Source organism: Coregonus lavaretus, assembly GCF_964263955.1.
Source record: "Coregonus lavaretus genome assembly, chromosome: 29".
NCBI lineage: Eukaryota > Metazoa > Chordata > Actinopteri > Salmoniformes > Salmonidae > Coregonus > Coregonus lavaretus.
In genome coordinates this window covers 32,945,196-32,971,617 of record NC_140016.1, presented here as the reverse complement: position 1 = coordinate 32,971,617, position 26,422 = coordinate 32,945,196, and the positions used below count along the sequence as shown (strand labels likewise).

General features: G+C 43.8%; 1 protein-coding gene across 1 annotated transcript in view; it reads right to left on the bottom strand.

The window, feature by feature from the left end:
• The window catches only part of LOC311105185 (BTB/POZ domain-containing protein KCTD8-like), a gene marked incomplete at both ends in the record, with an annotated part of 65,221 nt that extends 43,966 nt beyond the window's left edge, over window positions 1-21,255 (bottom strand). Inside the window, one exon of the mRNA XM_084147241.1 lies at window positions 20,433-21,255. Within this exon, the coding sequence (XP_084003367.1) occupies window positions 20,433-21,255 (823 nt within the window). The remainder of the gene's footprint in view (window positions 1-20,432) is intronic.
• Between the last annotated feature and the right edge of the window lie 5,167 nt (window positions 21,256-26,422).

Sequence of the window (26,422 nt, the reverse complement as noted above, 5' to 3'; positions counted from 1 at the left end):
AAGCTTTTACATTATTTTAGCCAGCTCCTGTTATTATTTTGGATGTGCGTAAAAAATAATCCGGTGTCACTCATATTTAGAAACATGTAAGTTATTTTCCTGTAACAATTGCTTGTTTTCCATTTTGTTTGATTAACAAACAAGTCCTTATTAGGCTACCCTTACGCCTCGATCACACCGACAACATCATTGCATTTTGGTACACGAGAAGTACATTCATTTCCAATGGAACGCTGCGTTTGCCTTGCAGCATTTCGTTGCAGAGGAAGTTGCAGTGCGTTCTGTCTGGTGCATATGTTGGATTTATCGAACGTATGCGTCAAACTGTATGTGTAGACTGCTTGACAGAAATGGTAGCTGAAGGTGAATGTTGAACTTTTGTTGCACACATATCCAGATAATGCTGCGTACCATTCTACGCAAGACACTGTCGGTGTGATCAAGGCGTTACCCTACTAAGGGTAGCCTACTTACTGCATGCATTTGTCTCATGTTCTGTATGTTATTGATGGTCTTTGCATTGTCAACTCCAATTCAGCTAGGGTCATGGAATATTCTGGCCTAGTCCATTGTGGATTGATACTACAGTTGATTAAATTGCATAGGCTACAGTAACAAGTGACAGCAACAGTTTTTTTTTAAAGACACCAGTGTTTTCTCTATGTTTGGAGTGTTGACAGTCAACATTGTTGTAATTGGCTTCAACGAGTATAGGCCTTGACGCATCGCACTTCTCCTCAAACAAAACAAACTAGGCTCCTGTAAATTGTATTGTATTGTATTGTATTGTATTGTATTGTATTGTATGTGTGAGGCACATTCTCAAAAAACAAGATATAGCCTAGGCCTACGGTTGATACTACATTATGGGACTGAATAATTTAAATAAGCTTGGAGGAGCGCGTCTTTGGTAACCGGACAAGAGGCGCTCTTTGGAAATGGGGACGGATACAAGCCGAATGGAGAATACATTGCAGGTAGGCCTATGTGAATTGTAAATAATGCAAAAGCATGTCGGCAAAAGCCTCATGAGTAGACCATTTAGAAACCTTTTATGGATACGCTACTTGGCGAATGCATGGCCAGGATAAGAAAGGTGCCAGAAGCATTGCTGTTGAACCAGCTTTTGTCCTTAAAGCGCTGGCGGTAGCTATAGGCCTCGATCACACCTACAGTGTCATTGCGCAAAATGGTACGCAGCATCATCTGAATATGTGTGCAACAAAAGTTCAACTTTCACCTTCTGCTACCATTTCTGTCAAGCTGTCTACGCATACAATTTGATGCATATATTCGATAAATCCAACATATGCACCACACTGAACGCACTGCAACTGCCTCTAGAACGCAATGCTGCAAGGCAAATGCAGTGTTCAGGCCCCTTGACTTTTTCCACATTGTTAGATTACAGCCTTATTCTAAAATTGATTGAATTGTTTTTTTCCCCTCATCAATCTACACACAATCCCCCATAATGACAAAGCAAAAACAGGTTTTTAGAAATGTTTGCTAATTTATAAAATAAAATAAAACTGAAATATCACATTTACATAAGTATTCAGACCCTTTACTTAGTACTTTGTTGAAGCACCTTTGGCAGCAATTACAGCCTCAAGTCTTCTTGGGTATAACGCTACAAGCTTGGCACACCTGTATTTGGGGAGTTTCTTTTCAGGTCTCTCCAGAGATGTTAGATCGGGTTCAAGTCCGGGCTCTGGCTGGCCCACTCAAAGACATTCAGAGACTTGTCCCGAAGCCACTCCTGTGATGACTTGGCTGTGTGCTTAGGGTCACTGTCCTGTTGGAAGGTGAACCTTCGCCCCAGTCTGAGGTCCTGGGCGCTTTGGAGCAGGTTTTCATCAATGATCTCTCTGTACTTTGCTCTGTTCATCTTTGCCTTGATCCTGACTAGTCTCCCAGTCCCTGACGCTTAAAAACATCCCCACAGCATGATGCTGCCACCACCATGCTTCACTGTAGGGATGGTGCCAGGTTTCCTCCAGACGATACGCTTGGCATTCAGGCCAAAGAGTTCAACCTTGGTTTCATCAGACCAGAGAATCTTGTTTCTCATGGTCTGAGTCTTTACGTGCCTTTTGGCAAACTCCAAGCGGGCTGTCATGTGCCTTTGTCACGATCGTCTGAAGGATTGGACCAATGCGCAGCGTTGCGAGTGAACATGATGACTTTATTAATTAAAGTAACCACGAAGAAAACAACAAAATAACGATACGTGAAGTTCTAAACTGAAATCCGACTAACAGCTACAAAGAAACAATAACCCACAACCACAAGGTGAAAACACACAGAATATATATGGCTCCCAATCAGAGATAACGAGCCGAACAGCTGACACTCGTTACCTCCGATTGGGAGTCATTAACTAAATTACCAAAAACACAAACAAATGAAACTCACCCCTACCCAACACCACCAAATGAAATACACCCAAAAGAAAAATGAACAACCCTGGCTCAAAATCAACGTCCATAGAGCCAGAGTGTTACAGTACCCCCCCCTAAAGGTGCGAACTCCGGGCGCACCAACATCAGGACTAGGGGAGGGTCTGGGTGGGCGTCTGTCCATGGTGGTGGCTCTGGCCCCGGTCGTGATCCCCACCCCACCACAGTCACAACCTGCTTCGGTAGCCTCCTCCCAATGACCACCCTCCACCTAACCCCACCTGGACTAAGGGCCAACCCCGGACTAAGGGGCAGCATCGGCCTAAGGGGCAGCACCGGGATAAGGGGCAGCACCGGGATAAGGAGCAGCACCGGGACAAGGGGCAGCACCGGACTACGGGGCAGCACCGGGCTAAAGGGCAGCACCGGACTAAGGGGCAGCACCGGACTAAGGGGCAGTACCGGACTACGGGGCAGCACCGGGCTAAGGGGCGGCACCGGACTCAGGGGCAGCACCGGACTAAGGGGCAGCACCGGGCTAAAGGGCAGCACCGGGCTAAGGGGCAGCACCTGACTAGATGGCGGATCCTGGCTGGCTGGCTCTGGCGGATCCTGGCGGGACGGCTCTGGCGGATCCTGGCGGGACGTCTCTGGCGGATCCTGGCGGGACGGCTCTGGCGGATCCAGGCTGGACGGCTCTGGCGGATCCTGGCGGGACGGCTCTGGTGGATCCTGGCGGGCCGGCTCTGGCGGATCCTGGCTGGACGGCTCTGGCGGATCCTGGCTGGACGGCTCTGGCGGATCCTGGCGGGACGGCTCTGGCGGATCCAGGCTGGACGGCTCTGGCGGATCCAGGCTGGACGGCTCTGGCGGATCCTGGCGGGACGGCTCTGGCGGATCCGGGCTGACCGGCTCTGGCGGATCCTGGCTGGCCGGCTCTGGCTGATCCTGGCTGGACGGCTCTGGCGGATCCTGGCGGGACGGCTCTGGCGGATCCGGGCTGACCGGCTCTGGCGGATCCTGGCTGGCCGGCTCTGGCTGATCCTGGCTGGACGGCTCTGGCGGATCCTGGCGGGACGGCTCTGGCGGATCCGGGCTGACCGGCTCTGGCGGATCCTGGCTGGCCAGCTCTGGCGGATCCTGGCTGGCTGACGGGTCTGGCTGCTCATGGCTGGCTGACGGATCTGGCTGCTCATGGCTGGCTGACGGGTCTGGCTGCTCATGGTTGGCTGACGGATCTGGCTGCTCATGGCTGGCTGACGGATCTGGCTGCTCATGGCTGGCTGACGGATCTGGCTGCTCATGGCTGGCTGACGGATCTGGCTGCTCATGGCTGGCTGACGGATCTGGCTGCTCATGGCTGGCTGACGGGTCTGGCTGCTCATGGCTGGCTGACGGATCTGGCTGCTCATGGCTGGCTGACGGATCTGGCTGCTCATGGCTGGCTAACGGGTCTGGCTGCTCATGGCTGGCTGACGGGTCTGGCTGCTCATGGCTGGCTGACGGATCTGGCTGCTCATGGCTGGCTGATGGTGCTGGCTGGGAGGCTGGCGGTGGAGGCGGACCCCAGCCTCGGATAGCAGTCATCACCTCCAGCAGGGCGGCTCCCATCTGCAGGATCTGCTCTTTCTGGTTCCGAACCTGAGCTTCCAGTCTAGTATGGGCTGCGTCGGCTCCTGCTGATTCCATAGCAGGTGTCTGATTCTGTCTGGCGGACGGCTCTGCAGGCTCATGGCAGACGGACGGCTTTGCAAGCTCAGTACAGACGGGCGGCTTATGCAGCGCTTGGCAGACGGGCAGTTCAGATGCCCTAGGGCAGACGGCAGACTCTGGCCGGCTGGCGACGCACATCGTGGACCTGGTGCGTGGAGTAGGAACAGACCGGCCCGTACCGGGAACACCCACCACTGGCCTTAACTGAGGATCAAGAACGGACCGGACCAGACTGGGAACACACTTCAGTCTCTCATGCCGTGCCACAACAACTTCCCTCCCTCTATTCGCCAATGGCTCCCGTAATCCGATAGCCTTCTCTCCAGCTCTACCTGTGGCAGCCTCCTGCTGCCCAGGCGCCCAAGCCATGTGCCCCCCCCCAAAAAATTTTTGGGGAGTAACCACGGGCTTCCAGCCTCGACTCCGCGCTTCCTCTTCGTACCACCTCCTCTCGGCTGCAGCTGCCTCCAGCTCTTCACGAGGGCGGTGATATTCCTCCTCATACCACCTCCTCTCGGCTGCAGCTGCCTCCAGCTCTTCACGAGGGCGGTGATCTTCCTCCGGTTGTGCCCAAGGACCCTTTCCAGCCCGAATCTCCTCCCAAGTCCAAAAATCCTTAGGAGGCGTCCATACATCCTGCGTAGGTAGGTCCTGTTGCCGCTTGTTACGCCGCTTGGTCCTCTTGTGGTGGGTTATTCTGTCACGATCGTCTGAAGGATTGGACCAATGCGCAGCGTTGCGAGTGAACATGATGACTTTATTAATTAAAGTAACCACGAAGAAAACAACAAAATAACGATACGTGAAGTTCTAAACTGAAATCCGACTAACAGCTACAAAGAAACAATAACCCACAACCACAAGGTGAAAACACACAGAATATATATGGCTCCCAATCAGAGATAACGAGCCGAACAGCTGACACTCGTTACCTCCGATTGGGAGTCATTAACTAAATTACCAAAAACACAAACAAATGAAACTCACCCCTACCCAACACCACCAAATGAAATACACCCAAAAGAAAAATGAACAACCCTGGCTCAAAATCAACGTCCATAGAGCCAGAGTGTTACAGCCTTTTACTGAGGAGTGGCTTCCGTCTGTTCTTGGGGACCTTCAATGATGCAGAAATGTTTTGGTACCCTTCCCCAGATCTGTGCCTAGACACAATCCTGTCTCGGAGCTCTACGGACAATTCCTTCGACCTCATGGCTTGGTTTTTGCTCTGACATGCACTGCCAACTGTGGGACTTCATATATACAGGTGTGTGCCTTTCCAAATCATGTCCATTTTATTGCATTTACCACAGGTGGACTCCAATCACGTTGTAGAAAGATCTCAAGGATGATCAATTGAAACTAGATGCACCTGAGCTCAATTTAGAGTCTCATAGCAAAGGGTCTGAATACTTATGTAAATAAGGTATTTCAGGTTTTAATACATTTGCAAACATTTCTAAAAAACTGTTTTCACATTGTGATTATGTGGTATTGTGTGTAGATTGCTGAGGAATTGTATTTATTGAATCAATTTTAGAATAAGGCTGTAACGTAACAAAATGTAGAAAAATAAATGGTAGCAGAAGGTTGAACTTTTGTGGAACACATACACATATCCATTTTTCAACTCATGCTGTGGCTTTATCGGTGATACAAACGGAAGTACACACACATACTCCAACTAGCTAGCTTTTAGTTGAAAAGCGAAGCATGTGCGTCAAGTACGGAAAATGGGTGCTCGACCTCCGGCAAAAGAAAAGGGATATGCATCTGCTGGACATCGTGTGTAAGATTTACCATTGAGTTAGCTTTGTTAAAATGGAGCCCCTAGTGTGAAATAAAGAGCAAATACATTGACTGGGTAGTGTCAAGTGTTGACTGCAACCTGGTGTTGTTGGAGGACAAATGCAGTGGGCAGGAAGGATTTAATTCCTATTTATGTTAATTAATTTGACTGGGGCTTTCTCTCTCTCTGACAAACAAACACAAAGAGATCGCTAACAAACACAAACTACTTACAGTACCAGTCAAAAGTTTGGACACACCTACTCATTCAAGGGTTTTTCTTTGTTTTTACTATTTTCTACATTGTAGAATAATAGTGAAGACATCAAAACTATGAAATAACACATATGGAATCATGTAGTAACCAAAAAAGTGTTAAACAAATCAAGAAATATTTGAGATTTGAGATTCTTCAAATAGCCACCCTTTGCCTTGATGACAGCTTTGCACACTCTTGGCATTCTCTCAACCAGCTTCATGAGGTAGTCACCTGGAATGCATTTCAATTAACAGGTGTGCCTTGTTAAAAGTTAATTTGTGGAATTAATGCGTTTGAGCCAATCAGTTGTGTTGTGACAAGGTAGGGGTGGTATACAGAAGATAGCCCTATTTGGTAAAAGACCAAGTCCATATTATGGCAATAACAGCTCAAATAAGCAAAGAGACACGACAGTCCATCATTACTTTAAGACATGAAGGTCAGTCAATCCCGACAATTTCAAGAACTTTGAAAGTTTCTTCAAGTGCAGTCGCAGAAACCATCAAGCGCTATGATGAAACTGGCTCTCATGAGGACCACCACAGGAAAGGAAGACCCAGAGTTACCTCTGCTGTAGAGGATATATTCATTAGAGTTACTGCACCTCAGATTGCAGCCCAAATAAATGCTTCACAGAGTTCAAGTAACAGACACATCTCAACACCAACTGTTCAGAGGAGACTGCGTGAATCAGGCCTTCATGGTCGAATTGCTGCAAAGAAACCAGTACTAAAGGACACCAATAATAATAAGAAGAGACTTGCTTGGGCCAAGAAACACGAGCAATGGATATTAGATCGGTGGAAATCTGTCCTTTGGTCTGATGAGTCCAAATTTGCGATTTTTGGTTCCAACCGCCGTGTCTTTGTGAGACGCAGAGTAGGTGAACGGATGATCTCAGATATGTGGTTCCCACCGTGAAGCATGGAGGAGAAGGTGTGATGGTGTGGGGGTGCTTTGCTGGTGACACTGTATGTGATTTATTTAGAATTCAAGGCACACTTAACCAGCATGGCTACCACAGCATTCTGCAGTGATATGCCATCCCATCTGGTTTGCACTTACTGGGACTATCATTTGTTTTTCAACAGTGGTCCTCTGTAGCTCAATTGGTAGATCATGGCGCTTGTAATGCCAGGGTAGTGGGTTCAATCCCCGGGACCACCCATAGGTAAAAATGTATGCGCACATGACTGTAAGTCGCTTTGGATTAAAGCGTCTGCTAAATGGCATATTATTATTATTATTATTAACAGGACAATGACCCAACACACCTCCAGGCTGTGTAAGGGCTATTTGACCAAGAAGGAGAGTGATGGAGTGCTGCATCAGATGACCTGGCCTCCACAATCACCCAACCTCAACCCAATTGAGATGGTTTGGGATGAGTTGGATCGCAGAGTGAAGGAAAAGCAGCCAACAAGTGCTCAGCATATGTGGGAACTCCTTCAAGACTGTTAGAAAAGCATTCCAGGTGAAGCGGGTTGAGAGAATGCCAAGAGTGTGCAAAGCTGTCATCAAGGCAAAGGGTGGCTACTTTGAAGAATCTGAAATATAAAATATATTTTGATTTGTTTAACACTTTTTAGATTACTACATGATTCCATATGTGTTAATTCATAGTTTTGATGTCTTCACTATTATTATAGAATGTAGAATATAGTCAAAATAAAGAAAAACACTGGAATGAATAGGTGTCCCAATTTTTGACTGGTACTGTAGGTCATCATTCATAACAGTTTACTGATAACTCTAATTGAATGTGATCATTAATGTCCTCTGTCTTTCTCTCTATGCTTGTGTGTCAGAGGGAGAGACTGTCAGTGACACACACACACACACACAGTACCTTAGCTGAGTGCTCCATGGTGATGACCCCCCTTGGATCCAGCACTGGCCACCAGATCCATGAGTCTGCCCATTCCCTTCACCATCTTACCCTGAGGGGGGGGGGGAAACATGCTTCAGTGCTTTATCAGACTATTTTATTTGGGTCCACAAGAAATGTAATAGTCATGGAGACCCAAATATTTTAAACACACACACATCCATAAAGAAGGGTCTCTCTCCCTCTTCACACGTGTGTGTCTCTAATGAATATCCATCTTTCTCTCTCTCTCAATGAATTAACATTCACTTGTTAGCTAGCTTGTTTTGTGGGAGACAGGAGAGATAGAAATACCATGGCTTGTGAAATAGCCTAGTCGGTGAAACATTTAGGCTAACACAAAGTAGTGCTGATAGTTATAAAGTCTGGCTAGCTAATGCAGTTGTGTACTTAACTAGTTAGCTTAGCTAGCGAGCTTACCTTGCTTGCTCCTAGTTGAAGATGATCTCTCCATCTCTCCATGATGAGGTGACTGGAATGGATTCCTCACTTTGTTGACCATCGTTGGGACCACTCATAAAATAATAATTGATTGCCAGTAATTCAGAGTATACTGGCAACTTTGCTCATAGTAATGAGAACTAATGAGCTAAATCAAACAACGAGAAACATCGTTATTTATCTGAGGAGTCAGCTGTCAACTTCAAAGATGATTGATGACTGATGTGCTGTGTGCTAGGCTGTAGGATGACAGGGGCCCGATCCCAATTCGCACTTGCCCGGCTACCCACACTCCTTGCGCCGGCCAAACGCTACGCCATGCCCGCGAATGTTAAGTTTCTTCTCCGCAATGAGGGGGCTCGATTAATCTCACCCGGGGGTCCGTGTAGGCGTGTTTTGCACTGGCTGAAAATTGATTGCATTTGATTTGGAACCAGGCTGCCTCCTGGGTGTGAGCCAAGTGCCCAGCTCAGTCCGACGGCGAAGTCGGCTCAAAACAAAAGTGACATAATTAAAGCATGTGTAGTAAAGAGTAGGATTCTGTGTTTTCCCATGCAAAAGTGATTGCCTTTGATAAAAACGTTTTATCTGCCTTCCCAATGAAAACTAGTTCGAAAATGCAAACATTTATTTCATGGAAAAGAGATGTATGTTTCTGGTGGATGCACCATGCTGCCTTGTTGGCAAAATGACCAAGCGGGCATAGATTAGTGTCCGCTTTCGGCGATGATGCGAAGGGCCTTTGCCCGGTTCAACCCAGGCCAGCGTAAAATAACTCCCTCATTAAGTACGTTTACATGTACAGTAATAATTCGATATTAAACTGATTATGTCAATAGGCAGATAATGCAATAGTCATCAAGCACTGTTACATGCATACAATAATGCGATTATTGTGGATAGTCAGGTTAATATAATAGTTATTTAAAAACATTTACCTGCTTTGCAAGAAAACAAGGTGTTTTAATCGACATCGACGCTTACTTCGATTTTGACCTTATGCCGATTAAGATAAGCAGAGTAAGGTGTTTACATGACTAATGCCATACTCAGCCTTCTGCCATAATCAGTTTAATATCAAATTATTACTGTGCATGTAAATGTACTCATTTTAACACCTTACTCATAATCGAAGTAAGGTCAATCGAAGTAAGCATACACCGATTAAAACACCTGATTTTCTGAGCAATCTTTCGAATTATTAGGACATGTAAAGACCTTAATCGGCATTCCAGCGTCGTATTTGATCTGCACATGTGCTAGCACCAGCTGAGTGAGCCTCCCTCATTAGTGCAAGTGAAGTGAGTTCGGAACAACTGAATGTATGCCTTTTAGAAGTCGTTTTCAAATACAAACTTTCTACAGTGAGGGAAAAAAGTATTTGATCCCCTGCTGATTTTGTACATTTGCCCACTGACAAAGACATGATCAGTCAATCATTTTAATGGTAGTTTTATTTGAACAGTGAGAGACAGAATAACAACAAAAAAATCCAGAAAAACGCATGTCAAAAATGTTATAAATTGATTTGCATTTTAATGAGGGCAATAAGTATTTGACCCCCTCTCAATCAGAAGGATTTCTGGCTCTTAGGTGTCTTTTATACAGGTAACGAGCTGAGATTAGGAGCACACTCTTAAAGGGAGTGCTCCTAATCTCAGTTTGTTACCTGTATAAAAGACACCTGTCCACAGAAGCAAACAATCAATCAGATTCCAAACTCTCCACCATGGCCAAGACCAAAGAGCTCTCCGAGGATGTCAGGGACAAGATTGTAGACCTACACAAGGCTGGAATGGGCTACAAGACCATCGCCAAGCAGCTTGGTGAGAAGGTGACAACAGTTGGTGCGATTATTCGCAAATGGAAGAAACACAAAATAACTGTCAATCTCCCTCGGCCTGGGGCTCCATGCAAGATCTCACCTTGTGGAATTGCAATGATCATGAGAACAGTGAGGAATCAGCCCAGAACTACACGGGAGGATCTTGTCAATTATCTCAAGGCAGCCGGGACCATAGTCACCAAGAAAACAATTGGTAACACACTACGCCGTGAAGGACTGAAATCCTGCAGTGCCCGCAAGGTCCCCCTGCTCAAGAAAGCACATATACAGGCCCGTCTGAAGTTTGCCAATGAACATCTGAATGATTCAGAGGAGAACTGGGTGAAAGTGTTGTGGTCAGATGAGACCAAAATCGAGCTCTTTGCCATCAACTCAACTCTCCGTGTTTGAAGGAGGAGGAATGCTGCCTATGACCCCAAGAACACCATCCCCACCGTCAAACATGGAGGTGGAAACATTATGCTTTGGAGGTGTTTTTCTGGTAAGGGGACAGGACAACTTCACCGCATCAAAGGGACGATGGACGGGGCCATGTACCGTCAAATCTTGGGTGAAAACCTCCTTCCCTCATCCAGGGCATTGAAAATGGGTCGTGGATGGGTATTCCAGCATGACAATGACCCAAAACACACGGCCAAGGCAACAAAGGAGTGGCTCAAGAAGAAGCACATTAAGGTCCTGGAGTGGCCTTGCCAGTCTCCAGACCTTAATCCCATAGAAAATCTGTGGAGGGAGCTGAAGGTTCGAGTTGCCAAACGTCAGCCTCGAAACCTTAATGACGGAGAAGATCTGCAAAGAGGAGTGGGACAAAATCCCTCCTGAGATGTGTGCAAACCTGGTGGCCAACTACAAGAAACGTCTGACCTCTGTGATTGCCAACAAGGGTTTTGCCACCAAGTACTAAGTCATGTTTTGCAGAGGGGTCAAATACTTATTTCCCTCATTAAAATGCAAATCAATTCATAACATTTTTGACATGCATTTTTCTGAATTTTTTGTTTGTTATTCTGTCTCTCACTGTTCAAATAAACCTACCATTAAAATTATAGACTGATCATGTCTTTGTCAGTGGGCAAACGTACAAAATCAGCAGGGGATCAAATACTTTTTTCCCTCACTGTATGTCCGAATTCAGAATCAAATATGCTTCCCAAAAATAACATGCTGGCTGTGGTAGAATGTTTATTTTGATTGCCGATTTGCTGCATTTATCTGAGTGCCATCAGGTAGCCTGATTTCAGACGTGTCCATGTAAACAGGATTATTAGGGAAATCGTTCTTCATGCAAAGCATGTAAACATTTTAATTGAACTATTATATTAATCTGACTATCCACAATAATCACATTATTGTGTGCATGTAACCATACTCAGTGAGTCTGAATCTGAGTACCTCCCGACCCTTCACCGAATGCGAACAAATTCGGGGCGTCTGATTGGTCCAAAAACGGATGGGTTGAGCCAGAGCTAGAACACACACGGGTAAATTCGTCATTGGCTTTGATACTCTGATTGGTTCAATCGCTGATTACTTAGTTTTGTACAATGCCCCCCGTGCCTCTCCTCACCACAAACAACTTCAATGACGGCAGTCTCAGACTAAAATATGTGGTGAACGACAGAGTAGAGGAAGAATTTAGTTTGAGCCGTCAGGCTAAATTCACATCCCTTCTTGCCTGTGCACTCGTTCACACAACCCTCAAAGATGTAAAAGCACTGTATTGGTATACATTTAATCTACACCTATCCAATGCTTTTACATCTTTGAGGGGAGTGAAGGCGAGTGGCAAGAAATGGGATGCGGTTCAAAAAGGACGAAAAATTACCAAAGCTGCCTCTCGCTTTCAACAAGTTTGCTATATGATATTGATTGCTTGCTACCGAAAATCAAAATAAATCTGAACTGCTGAAATGACTGCAATAGTGTTAATATATACAGTACCAGTCAAAAGTTTGGACACACCTACTCATTCCAGGGTTTTTCTTTATTTTTACTATTTTCTACATTGTACAATAATAGTGAAGACATCAAAACTATGAAATAACACATATGGAATCATGTACTAACCAAAGAAGTGTTCAACAAATCAAAATATATTTTATATTTGAGATTCTTCAAAGTAGCCACCCTTTGCCTTGATGACAGCTTTGCACACTTGGCATTTAACTATTATATTAATAAATAAAAACCCTTGAATGAGTAGGTGTGTCCAAACTTTTGACTGGTACTGTACATTTTGGCAAGGTAATAACCACTATCAATGCAAGCAAAATACATAGGCGATAAAAGTGTGAACCTCATTATGAATAGACAAAACGTTAGCTTCATTACTTTTTCACAAAATGAAAATCTGACCACTTGTGTTCATAACTACATTGTTGATTGTAAATTACAGCTTTATAGTACTGCATTACTAGCTAGCTAGCTAATCTTTTGTGTCTAAACCAGACATATTTAATTGATCCGTAGCATGTTATCTTGAGTGAGCCAAGTCAGCTGCAACACTCACAAGGGGAAGTGTCACATTTCATTGGGCATGCTAGCTAGCTAACATGTGTAAAAAAAATAAAAAATAATTTGCAAATGAACAACAGTATTTGCCTTCAGTAATCATATAATATTTCTACATTACAATAAACTAAAGGGTTTTCCAAACTTAAGGAAGATGAAGTAGTGGTGGAGAGTCAACTCCAAAATAATTGATTCGTAGACTCCCGGAGTCAACTCCCATTTCTGAGTGTCAAGATTCGATTTCTCTTGGAATCGACTTATAAGATTCAATATTTTTTCATGGAGGAGATTGATTAGTTGCCATACTTCTGAGAACACAAACACTTGCATATTTCATAGCGAGCTAGCAAGGGATGGAGAGAGAGGGGAGGGGCACAGTATAGGCAGGTCAGCCTCAGGCAGACAGTCAGAGCAGTGCACTGCGCCTATCAAAAGCTGTATCTCGCAATGGAATGCTGTATCTTGCAATTTTTTGGCTTGCAATGTCTTGCAACTTCAGCAAAGCAGGGCATATCATCAATGAATAGGCTAGGATATTCTACACACAACAGACCGAAGACTGAACACACACTAGCATCATTAGCAAAGAGCAAGAGCAGGCGAGCCAGCTCGAGGGAGAGAGAGGAGGGCGCAGGCAGAAGAAATGTCTTGGTAATCTGTATCTCGCAATGTCTTGACTTGCATGCCTCGCAAATGCATGCCTCTCTGGTTTAATTACATTTACAAGTTTCCCCAGGCCTTTATAGCCTACCATCTAGTTAGGCTATAGGCCTAACATGGAAAATAATATATTTTTTTGATAACTGCACTGTGATTTTAATTTTGTGGGTGAAAAAATAAAAAATAAACATTGTTTTTCGGGTAGGGATTTTTCGGAACGTTATGGATCCCAACTTCACACCACTATTCCCAACAATGAACGGCGCCGACATCGGAATGCTTATCGTAGGCCACATCACATTTATTAGTGCTCATATTATACAGCAATGGACAACATTCAATCTCCTTGCAGTAGCAGAGCTTGCACTTTCAATGTTGGTAGTCTTATGGTTGATGACATATATACATATATATATATATATATATACACATACACATTGGGGGAAAAAAGTATTTAGTCAGCCACCAATTGTGCAAGTTCTCCCACTTAAAAAGATGAGAGAGGGCTGTAATTTTCATCATAGGTACACGTCAACTATGACAGACAATATGAGATTTTTTTTTACAGAAAATCACATTGTAGGATTTTTTATGAATTTATTTGCAAATTATGGTGGAAAATAAGTATTTGGTCAATAACAAAAGTTTCTCAATACTTTGTTATATACCCTTTGTTGGCAATGACACAGGTCAAACGTTTTCTGTAAGTCTTCACAAGGTTTCCACACACTGTTGCTGGTATTTTGGCCCATTCCTCCATGCAGATCTCCTCTAGAGCAGTGATGTTTTGGGGCTGTCACAGACTTTCAACTCCCTCCAAAGATTTTCTATGGTGTTGAGATCTGGAGACTGGCTAGGCCACTCCAGGACCTTGAAATGCTTCTTACGAAGCCACTCCTTCGTTGCCCGGGCGGTGTGTTTGGGATCATTGTCATGCTGAAAGACCCAGCCACGTTTCATCTTCAATGCCCTTGCTGATGGAAGGAGGTTTTCACTCAAAATCTCACGATACATGGCCCCATTCATTCTTTCCTTTACACGGATCAGTCGTCCTGGTCCCTTTGCAGAAAAACAGCCCTAAAGCATGATGTTTCCACCCACATGCTTCACAGTAGGTATGGTGTTGGGCGGCGCACAATTGGCCCAGCGTCGTCCAGGGTAGGGGAGGGAATGGCTGGCAGGGATGTAGCTCAGTTGATAGAGCATGGCGTTTGCAACGCCAGGGTTGTGGGTTCGATTCCCACGGGGGGCCAGTATAAAAAAAAAATATATATATATATATGTATTCACTAACTGTAAGTCGCTCTGGATAAGAGCATCTGCTAAATGACTAAAATGTGTTCTTTGAATGCAACTCAACATTCTTTGTCCTCCAAACACGACGAGTTGAGTTTTTACCAAAAAGTTCTATTTTGGTTTCATCTGACCATATGACATTCTCCCAATCCTCTTCTGGATCATCCAAATGCACTCTAGCAAACTTCAGACGGGCCTGGACATGTACTGGCTTAAGCAGGGGGACACGTCTGGCACTGCAGGATTTGAGTCCCTGGCGGCGTAGTGTGTTACTGATGGTAGGCTTTGTTACTTTGGTCCCAGCTCTCTGCAGGTCATTCACTAGGTCCCCCCGTGTGGTTCTGGGATTTTTGCTCACCGTTCTTGTGATCATTTGTGAGATCTTGCATGGAGCCCCAGATCGAGGGAGATTATCAGTGGTCTTGTATGTCTTCCATTTCCTAATAATTGCTCCCACAGTTGATTTCTTCAAACCAAGCTGATTACCTATTGCAGATTCAGTCTTCCCAGCCTGGTGGAGGTCTACAATTTTGTTTCTGGTGTCCTTTGACAGCTCTTTGGTCTTGGCCATAGTGGAGTTTGGAGTGTGACTGTTTGAGGTTGTGGACAGGTGTCTTTTATACTGATAACAAGTTCAAACAGATGCCATTAATATAGGTAACGAGTGGAGGACAGAGGAGCCTCTTAAAGAAGAAGTTACAGGTCTGTGAGAGCCAGATATCTTGCTTGTTTGTAGGTGACCAAATACTTATTTTCCACCATAATTTGCAAATAAATTCATAAACAATCCTACAATGTGATTTTCTGGATTTTTTTCTCTCAGTTTGTCTGTCATAGTTGACGTGTACCTATGATGAAAATTACAGGCCTCTCTCATCTTTTTAAGTGGGAGAACTTGCACAATTGGTGGCTGACTAAATACTTTTTTCCCCCACTGTATATATATATATATATATATACACACTTACTTTTCTCAAAAAGCAATGGCTGCTAATCACACCTCACAAAAAAACAATAGTTGCCACTGACAAGCAACAATATATCGTCTTCCTCCTTCCCAGGCCACTCGGACACGTTCTTCAACCTGACAAGAGATGAGATAACGAGGCAGCCAGCTCCCGCTAGGCAGCAACACATCACGCTAAAGCTGGCCGACAGGCCCTGTCGACCCCGCTGCCCCCTGCTCCTGTGTGCCTGCTCTCCCCCCGTCAAGCCTCCCCTTTCCGTCAAAGCCTTCACATCCAATGGGACCCAGCCCCGAGTTCTTCGTTAGCAGCAGGGATGCGTGACCGGGGGAGGTGAGACAGGGGTCTGGAAACAAGTAAGGGAGCAAAATGTCTGGAACCGTAGACGGTCATCAAATGGAATGGGCATTTCTTCTTCATTAACACCTTTCAGTCCCCTGAAGAACTTGCAGGCATACAAACACACATGCTGACACACATCTACAAAGATACACAAGCACACATAGCCTACACTACCAGTCGAAAGTTTGGACACACCTACTCATTCAAGCACTTTACTGTATTTATAGAATTTTTTACATTGTAGAATAATACTGAAGACATCAAAACTATGAAATAACACATGTGGAATCATGTAGTAACCAGAAAAGTGTTAAACAAATCAAAATATATTTTATATTTGAGATTCTTCAAATAGCCACCCTTTTCCTTGATGACAGCTTTGCACACTCTTGGCATTCTCTCAACCAGCTTCATGAGGTAGTCACCTGGAATGCATTTCAATTAACAGGTGTGCCTTCTTGAAAGTTCATTTGTGGAATTTCTTTCCTTCTTAATGCGTTTGAGCCAATCAGTTGTGTTGTGACAAGGTAGGTGGGGTATACAGAAGATAGACCAAGTCCATATTATGGCAAGAACAGCTCAAATAAGCAAAGAGAAACGACAGTCCATCATTACTTTAAGACATGAAGGTCAGTCAATATGGAACATTTCAAGAACTTTGGAAGTTTCTTCAAGTGCAGTCACAAAAACCATCAAGCGCTCAGATGAAACTGGCTCTCATGAGGACCGCCACAGGAATGGAAGACCCAGAGTTACCTCTGCTGCAGAGGATAAGTTCATTAGAGTTACCTGCCTCAGAAATTGCAGCCCAAATAAATGCTTCACAGAGTTCAAGTAACAGACACATTTCAACATCAACTGTTTAGAGGGGACTATGTGAATCAGGCCTTCATGGTGGAATTGCTGCAAAGAAACCACTACTAAAGCACACCAATAAGACGAAGAGACCTGCTTGGGCCAAGAAACACGAACAATGGACATTAGACCGGTGGAAATTTGTCCTTTGGTCTGGAGTCCAAATTGGAGATTTTTGGTTCAAACCGCCGTGTCTTTGTGAGATGCGGTGTGGGTGAACGGATTGATCTCACCATAAAGCATGAAGGAGGAGGTATTATGGTGTGGGAGTGCTTTGCTGGTGACACTATCTGTGATTTATTTAGAATTCAAGGCACACTTAAACAACATGGCTACCACAGCATTCTGCAGTGATATGCCATCCCATCTGGTTTGGGCTTAGTGGGACTATCATTTGTTTTTCAACAGGACAATGACCCAACACACCTCCAGGCTGTGTAAGGGCTATTTTACCAAGAAGGAGAGTGATGGAGTGCTGCATCAGATGACCTGGCTTCAACAATCCCCCGACCTCAACCCAATTGAGATGAGTCGGATGGCAGAGTGAAGGTAAAGCAGCCAACAACTGCTCAACTTATTTGGGGACTCCTTCAAGACTGTTGGAAAAGCATTCCAGGTGAAGCTGGTTGAGAGAATGCCAAGAGTGTGCAAAGCTGTCATCAAGGCAAAGGGTGGCTATTTGAAGAATCTCAAATATAAAATGTATTTTGATTTGTTTATCACTTTTTTGGTTACTACATGATTCCATGTGTGTTATTTCATCCTTTTGATGTCTTCACTATTATTGTACAATGTAGAAAATAGTAAAAATAAAGAAAAACCCATGAATGAGTAGGTGTGTCCAAACTTTTGACTGGTAATGTACATCCACAAAGGCTTACCATGCACACACACTCCCCTCTTTCTCATTATTTATTTGTATTGATTAGACTGCTCCAATCTGTTTAGATTTGCCCGACCATATTCCCCAGACACACCTCATCCCTAGATTCACCCCACCAAAACCCCATCTATTTAAGGCCCTCAGGCAGTTTTCGATCCTTCAATCATTCCTTCCAATGGAACTAGGGGCTCTGTTTTCGGCTGGTGTTAATGTGGCACTAATGTCAAACCCACGCTCTTTGGCAAATTTCGACTTGCAAAAGCCAGCGCTCTGCTATTTGGGTTGGCTTGCGCTGAGGTGGGAGGGGTGGAAATATTTGAGGTGTGTCCTTAAAAATACACATTTTCCAATTTCAAGCAGCACTGCTGGTGATATTTAAGACTCACCAAAAGCTGGTCTTAGCAGTAATGTGATTGGTTATGGCATCGATTTTGCCAGCGGAGGCACACAGTAGCCTAATCAGTAGCCTATAACCAATGTTTTATTAAAATATCAGGAGCAGCAAAACAGTCAACAGATATTCCCATTTTATTTTATTTATATTGGACATTATTTTTCTCCATGCAGCTTCTGTGAAAACTTTGGACTTATTATGCCTATGTGTGATGCCTATTGAATGAAAGGTGTTAGTGACTGTAGGAAGTCTGTTTTTGGAACATCAAGTTAATACAATAGACTTCTTATTGCTTTTCCTTTGTCATTTAGTAAAAAAATTGCATCTTCCACTTTCATCTAGCCTATTGGACCTGTCAAATCACGGGATGGTAGGCTAATGGTAGGCTAATCTTATTACAACGTTTGGGCAATGTCCAATTGTCCGTGGCTTGAACATACACTTTCGAAATACGAATGCAATGTGTGTAGACGACTATTTCCATATTGAAAAAAATACAAGAATCTAGATTGGCTATATGTTTGTTATAACTAGGCCTATTGTAGGGTTACTGTATACTATTTAATAAACTTCAATCTTCAATGTATAGGACAAACATCCATGCCTTCTGCTAAAGAGCCTTTAGGCCTACGTGTTCACACATTGCCTTATGCTCATAGAACGAGAGATGCGATTTATGATATCATGCTTCTGACCCGATCCTATTTAGAAATATTGTTGTTGTTTTAAAAAACGGATTGATTGTTTTTCTTTTCATTTGATTAAAAAACAAACTTATTAGAAAGATTCACCGTCAATGGGTTTATGTTGAGAACATACATGGCTCGAATGCAATGCAATTTCGTCTGCTATTTCTGGAGAAGTCCAAATATGACCTATAGGATGGTTCCATGATGTTTATAAAAGATTAGATTTGTGAGCAGTATAACGATGAGTGGACATTCCCCCTTTCTCTTTATATTGCATCTTTGTCCAGCTCCTGTGAAAAGTTTGGATGTGCATAAAACCCTCCATAGTCTCAGTTGCCTTGTCTGTATTATATGCCCCTACGGGGAGCAATTATGATGCCTGTAACTGTATTCAGACAGCCTATTTAAAACAAGTTGTTTCGTTTTCCCCTAAAATTGGATTAGAATCATACACTGTCTTTTTAAGCCTTATCAATACTCTAGTGAATTTAATCTTGCTTAGTGACTATGTTTGGCATGTCCAAACTGCAATTTACAGTATGCCTAGCCCAGATAAGGCTGGTGGGAGCTATAGGAGGACAGGCTCATTGTAATGGCTGGAATGGATTTAATGGTTAATATAACAGAGTCAAACGTGGCTTCCATATGTTTGATGTGTTTCATACCATTCCATTTATTCCATTCCAGCCTTTACAATGAGCCCGTCCTCCTATAGCTCCTCCCACCAGCCTCCTCTGGCCTAGCCTCTATATCAGTGTGAATGCTATAGCCTATGTTAATTAATGTATTTCCATATTGAAGCAATGCAATTAGAACAATGGGACTGCAAATATGTTCAATATATTTAGCAAATATGGGGCAGCCAATTCAACGAACTAGGCTATAACAGACTAACATTCGTATTGGATTTGATGACAATGCAATATATAAAAGACCGTAAATAGACAACTTGAAGCAACCACATATTTAGCCGTGGTGCATGTTCTAATTGACAAGTGAGGTGTCAAGCCTATTCATCAAAACCCAGGCCTTTCACGCCACCGTCAGCTACTGCGCCCATAATTCTGGTTGTGAAAATAGCAAAGATATTTCTGACATACCCCCGAACTTATAGCCTACTGCCAGTGCTAAGACTTACCATTGCATTAGGTTTGTTAAAATAGAGCCCTATATGTTACTCTCATACACGCCTTTCTCTCTAATCTATTCTCTCACTTTTACCCATGTATTGTGATTTGGAAAATGTCAAAAACTGATGAGAGGAACAGGGAGGATATTCTAAAGGAAAGTGAAGAAGCTGGTAATGAGTATTTGGAACCACACAGAGAAAAAGGTATTCTTTACCTTTAATAGCCTGTACAATCCAAGTCAAAATAATCCATTCAATCATTTCACTTGTGAAGCGAAATTTGACACAATACTAAAACCTGACAAAACATGTTGGACCCACCTTTCCAATATGTATGTTAGTGAATGGGTGAGAAGTCATCTTGCACTTACTGAAAAAGATGTACTCTGTATAGCTGCTCCAGATTTTGTCATCCCTGTACTGGTTGACAAAAGTGGCTGTTCCCGTGGAGTTACACGCCACCATTGTAAAGCCCGCCTCAGAAAGCCGGTCAAATGCCTGCTCCAAGTACGTGAACTTGAGGTAAAACCGTGACGTGTACTTCTCCGGCGGCCGGTCTGGGTCACGGCTCTCGTTCAGCGTTTCCCCAAACACCTCTTTGGCCAGGGCGATGCGTCCGCACACCATGATCCTGGCCACGCGTCGGAACTTGGCATCGGCTTGGTTGTCCCGCACTGTGGTGTAGGATCCCCTGTAGCCGATGGTAATGAACCCTGACCTCTTGTCCGAGGAAGTCAAGGTACGACCTGTGGGGTACTCACTGCTTTGTGAGCTCTCCTCTATGTCGCTGTGGCAGCCTTCATCATTCATGGAGCCCTGCTTGGAACCCACCCGGGGCCCCAGGAGGCGCAGCAGCTCACCCAGCTGGAAGTGCTCGGCTTCCCGCTGCAGGCGCTCACGTTCAGGGAAGTGGTCGGGCAGCACCAGCTGGCGGTCTCGCAGGAAGTCCAGCACGTAGCGGAACAGGAAGCCATCGCGGTCGATGAAGAAGCGCCCGCGGCTGTCCCTTGGCAGCTCCCGTGGCGGGCACCGGGTGAACATGGCGTGCAGGGTGGTGTCGGGCACGCTGACCAGGGTGGAGCGCTTGGTGACGTACACCTGGCCGCCCACGTTGAGCTCCACCACCTCCGGGTAGGGCGCCTGGGCCGGGCCAGACACCTCGCTGATGGGCAGAATGGTCTCCTTCATGGACATGGTCCTGTTGTTCCACCAGGGTATAGAGAGAAATCAAACACCTTCCAAACCCAATAAGGTCCTCTTAGATCCTCTCAAACAAGTGGAGCAAAAAATCTCAGTGAGGAGCGAGAGACGAAAAAGGTCTCAATAGAATGAATAGAGGTCACCAAGGAGTTCACAGCATGGCAGGTGCTGAAGTTTGAAAGAGGCAGAGGACTACATCCCTGCTGTTAGAGGAAGCTGAGGTGGAAGAGAGAGAGAAAAGATGGAGAGACAGAGAAGTATCCTGTCACCTCACTAATGGAGAGAGCAAACACGCGAGGAGAGAGCGATGGAGCAGGAGGGAAAAAACACTGAGTGACTCCCGGATGACATCATCCTCTGAATGAAAGGGGAGGTGCTGCAGTTACAGCCTTTTAAAGAGGAAGTACTGCTACAATATTACCCAACTTCATCTCCTTCAAAAGTCTGAAGATGACCTGGTAATAAAAATTATATAAACAATATTATAAACAGATACACATTTTCAGACGCTCACAAATCCCAGCATTTTCGAATGTTGCTTCCGGAATATCGACAATAAAAATGTGACATATGCCACAATCTGTTTACATATTTCACATGTGTCATTTTAACAAATGCTCCAATATACTACACAACCCTATTTCCTACACAATATGTATTTTGGGTTGATTGGAAATGCACCAATACTGTAGCAGTGGAAAATATCCAACACATTTCTATATTTCAACATTTGGGTTGAAATTGGAAGCCCACAGCGCCATCTGCTGGAATGCTGCAAAACATTTCAAAGAAGCCCATGATCTTAACATTTTCTATATCTAATAAACTCAAATATGGTTGAGGTCTTGTTTTTGCCTAACAAATAACATGAATATTTAGAAATGTTGAAATGTTTAACAAAATGGGTAAATTATAATTTATATTGTTGAGGAGACGATCTCAATATGAACAGTTAGACAACAGAAGACACCCAAAATAAATGACGAGATTTATGCCTATATAAACACATACATCACTAAGAAATGTTCCTGTCTCTCTGTAACGATATTTTTATATTTATGTACATATCTGTTTAAAGATGATCCAATCATTCCCCAAGCATATACTGATCCAACTCATTAGCTCAACCGAACATACTCCAATACCTTTTCAAATCATTATATCTGACAAAGTCAGACTTTCCCCAATCTATTTGGACAGAGAGCATCATCGAATATGCTTACTGCTTGAGGACGTCTTAATTGATCTCATCTTATGTGCCACGATGCTTTGCACCCACAGCTCTGGGTCACAGCCATCATGCTGCCTCAGCAGAAACTATGGTTGCTTTCCAATGCTCAGACGTTGCATGCATCAACCAATGATTGTGTGCCATGTCATGAACTGTGTCATCGACTGACAGATTGCAATAACATTAGCTGATACTTAAAATACCTTTCCAGGCGTGGAAAAATCTGACATGCGTCAGCAACGGCTGGGCAGAGGAACATGCCCTATGACAGGCTCTGTGAACTTTAACCTCTCGCTAGCAGCCATTTGTTTTTGTAAGAGACCCTACATATATTTGAAATATATGGACAGAAATGATATGTAAGCGTTTCTCTAAACTATACACAAAGGCAAGAACATCAGAGAGCTGATATTATATAAGAGAAACATGGCTGGTCTCATCCCTTTCCAGAACTTATGAGTTTAAACTGTTTGATTTAAAGAGGACACAGGGACTTGAACCTGGCATCTCAAGAACCTCAGCCAAATGCTCTACCACTGAGCTATACACCGTCTTATTAATATATTGAATGGAGAGACATATGGTTTAATAAATAACATTTTAGCTGGAGAGAAAAAGCACCTATTAAGGACACTCTCTATCTCAAACTGTTGATTTAAAGGGGGCACCAGGATTCAAACTTGGGACCTCTTGAGCTACAGTCAAATGCATGGGGTCAACATAGGCCTCCAAATGCAGTTATAAAAGTCAATGAACTAAGTAGACCAGACCCAGTTTATGGGAGACACCACATGCTACTGTATTTCTGTCTCTTAAAGCTGCAATATGTAACTTTTTGGGCGACCCGACCAAATTCACACAGAAATGTGTGTTATAGATATGTCATTCTAATTGAAAGCAAGTCTAAGAAGCGGTAGATATGGTCTATGTGCGCTATTTCTATGCTTCCCGTTCGCAAGTTTTGTTTTTGCATCTTTTACTTTCGGTTTTGTACACCCGCTTCAAACACCTGAAAATACAATATATTTTGTTATGGAAAATATATTTCACAGCGGTTTAGATGGTACAATGATTCTCTACACTATACCTGCTTGTTTTGTCTCATAAAGTAAAATTAGGTGAACTATTAGAATTTTAGCAATCAGAAAATGGCAGAGCAATTTCTGCATGGTGTATCTTTAATTTGTTGTGGTTTTAAAGGTTTGTATTAGGAATGTTAATGCTAACCGTTAATTGGTTAGCAGCCGAAAATACATTTGACCAGTCATGCTTATTGGTCTATAAGTTAATTTGCATAATTTTGTGGCATTAAATTGATTCATGTGTATTTTTGTTAGTTTATCACACGTGCCCACATATGCTACAGGGCCTAGAAGGCTATGAGCGGAATAATATCACCTGTCGGACAGCGAGAGCTGCAGCTACGGGAATAAAAATGTTTGCCCATGCTACAGAAGGCTATATCGGTCCACTAATACAGAACTAGTAAAGGCCCAGTGCTCTACTTTTGTGAATTTGTGAATTCTTTATTATTATTAGTTTTTTTATTCAGATTTTTCAGGGGGTGTTGCAGCACCCTCAGCACCCCTACGTCCCGCGGCTATGGTCAGTAGCTATCATTCTAAATGCTGTGGTCACTGGATAAACTAGCTATGGGTTGAACATATTTTGTTGTTGTTTCCAATGGTGGAATCATATCTAACCAGCTGGCTCCTGAAGCCTATGTGACATGTCTATGTGCCCATGAGCTGCCAAGTCTAGTCGCAGTCTAGCTAACATTAGCTAGCTAGCTATTGTTGCTAGCTGAGCTGTTTTATAAGAAAACGGCTGAGGTGACTCAAACCCTGTAGTTAGCTAACAAACCCTCCTCGGCGACAATGTTATTGGCGTCCGGGAATATTAGATATGTCTTTTAATTTTAAGATAGCTGTCATTGAAGTTGGTGGTTACTACTGAAATTGTCCACCATTGTGTTGTGTTTTGGTAAGGGCTTGGAGGTCACACCCCCAATAAGGCTCAACCAATCACCCAACGAATAATAATGAGTTTGTCTCCAGCTATCCTACGAAAGGACATTTAGTGTACGGGCATATGCCATTCACTTTGATGTTGCTTGCACTGCACTGGACTGTGTTAAAGGCAGCAGAACAGTGCGACTTTGTTTAGATCCGTTTTTAGAAAGCAGTAGCAAAAGTCACAAAAGAAACCTGAATGGTTTTCTGTAAATATATAATGGGAGTCTTCCTTTTGGAAACTTTAAAGTCCTATTGCTCAAACAACCCTAATGAAAAATGCATCAACCCCTACAAAAAAATGCCATTAATTACACTGAACAAAACTATAAACGCACCATGTAAAGTGTTGGTCCCATGTTTCATGAGCTGAAATAAAACTTCCCATACATTTTCCATATGCAAAAAAAGCGTATTTCTCTAAATTGTTGTGCACAAATCCCTGTTAGTGAGCATTACTCCTTTGCCAAGATAATCCATCCACCTGACAGGTGTGGCATTTGGAAACATAAGGAACGTATCTTTCTTATCAGCGAGAAATAAAAAGTAAAGGTTAAATTACTACACACCTTGATAGGGTTAGTGTTCCACACACGGCCATATCTCCATGTGACATCGCTTGTTTACGGAAGACAGACGGAAGACATAGGTGGCCACCTGTGGTAATTACAGTAGGGAAAAAAAAGTATTTAGTCAGCCACCAATTGTGCAAGTTCTCCCACTTAAAAAGATGAGAGAGGCCTGTAATTTTCATCATAGGTACACGTCAACTATGACAGACAAAATGAGGGAAAAAAATCCAGAAAATCACATTGTAGGATTTTTTATGAATTTATTTGCAAATTATGGTGGAAAATTAAGTATTTGGTCAATAACAAAAGTTTCTCAATACTTTGTTATATACCCTTTGTTGGCAATGACACAGGTCAAACGTTTTCTGTAAGTCTTCCCAAGGTTTTCACACACTGTTGCTGGTATTTTGGCCCATTCCTCCATGCAGATCTCCTCTAGAGCAGTGATGTTTTGGGGCTGTCGCTGGGCAACACGGACTTTCAACTCCCTCCAAATACTTTCTATGGGTTGAGATCTGGAGACTGGCTAGGCCACTCCAGGACCTTGAAATGCTTCTTACGAAGCCAGTCCTTCGTTGCCCGGGCGGTGTGTTTGAGATCATTGTCATGCTGAAAGACCCAGCCACGTTTCATCTTCAATGCCCTAGCTGATGGAAGGAGGTTTTCACTCAAAATCTCACGATACATGGCCCCATTCATTCTATCCTTTACACGGATCAGTCTTCCTGGTCCCTTTGCAGAAAAACAGCCCCAAAGCATGATGTTTCTACCCCCATGCTTCACAGTAGGTATGGTGTTCTTTGGATGCAACTCAGCATTCTTTGTCCTCCAAACACGACGAGTTGAGTTTTATTTTGGTTTCATCTGACCATATGACATTCTCCCAATCCTCTTCTGGATCATCCAAATGCACTCTAGCAAACTTCAGATGGGCCTGGACATGTACTGGCTTAAGCAGGGGGACACGTCTGGCACTGCAGGATTTGAGTCCCTGGCGGCGTAGTGTGTTACTGATGGTAGGCTTTGTTATTTTGGTCCCAGCTCTCTGCAGGTAATTCACTAGGTCCCCCCGTGTGGTTCTGGGATTTTTGCTCACCGTTCTTGTGATCATTTTGACCCCACGGGGTGAGATCTTGCGTGGAGCCCCAGATCGAGGGAGATTATCAGTGGTCTTGTATGTCTTCCATTTCCTAATAATTGCTCCCACAGTTGATTTCTTCAAACCATGCTGCTTACCTATTGCAGATTCAGTCTTCCCAGCCTGATGCAGGTCTACAATTTTGTTTCTGGTGTCCTTTGACAGCTCTTTGGTCTTGGCCATAGTGGAGTTTGGAGTGTGACTGTTT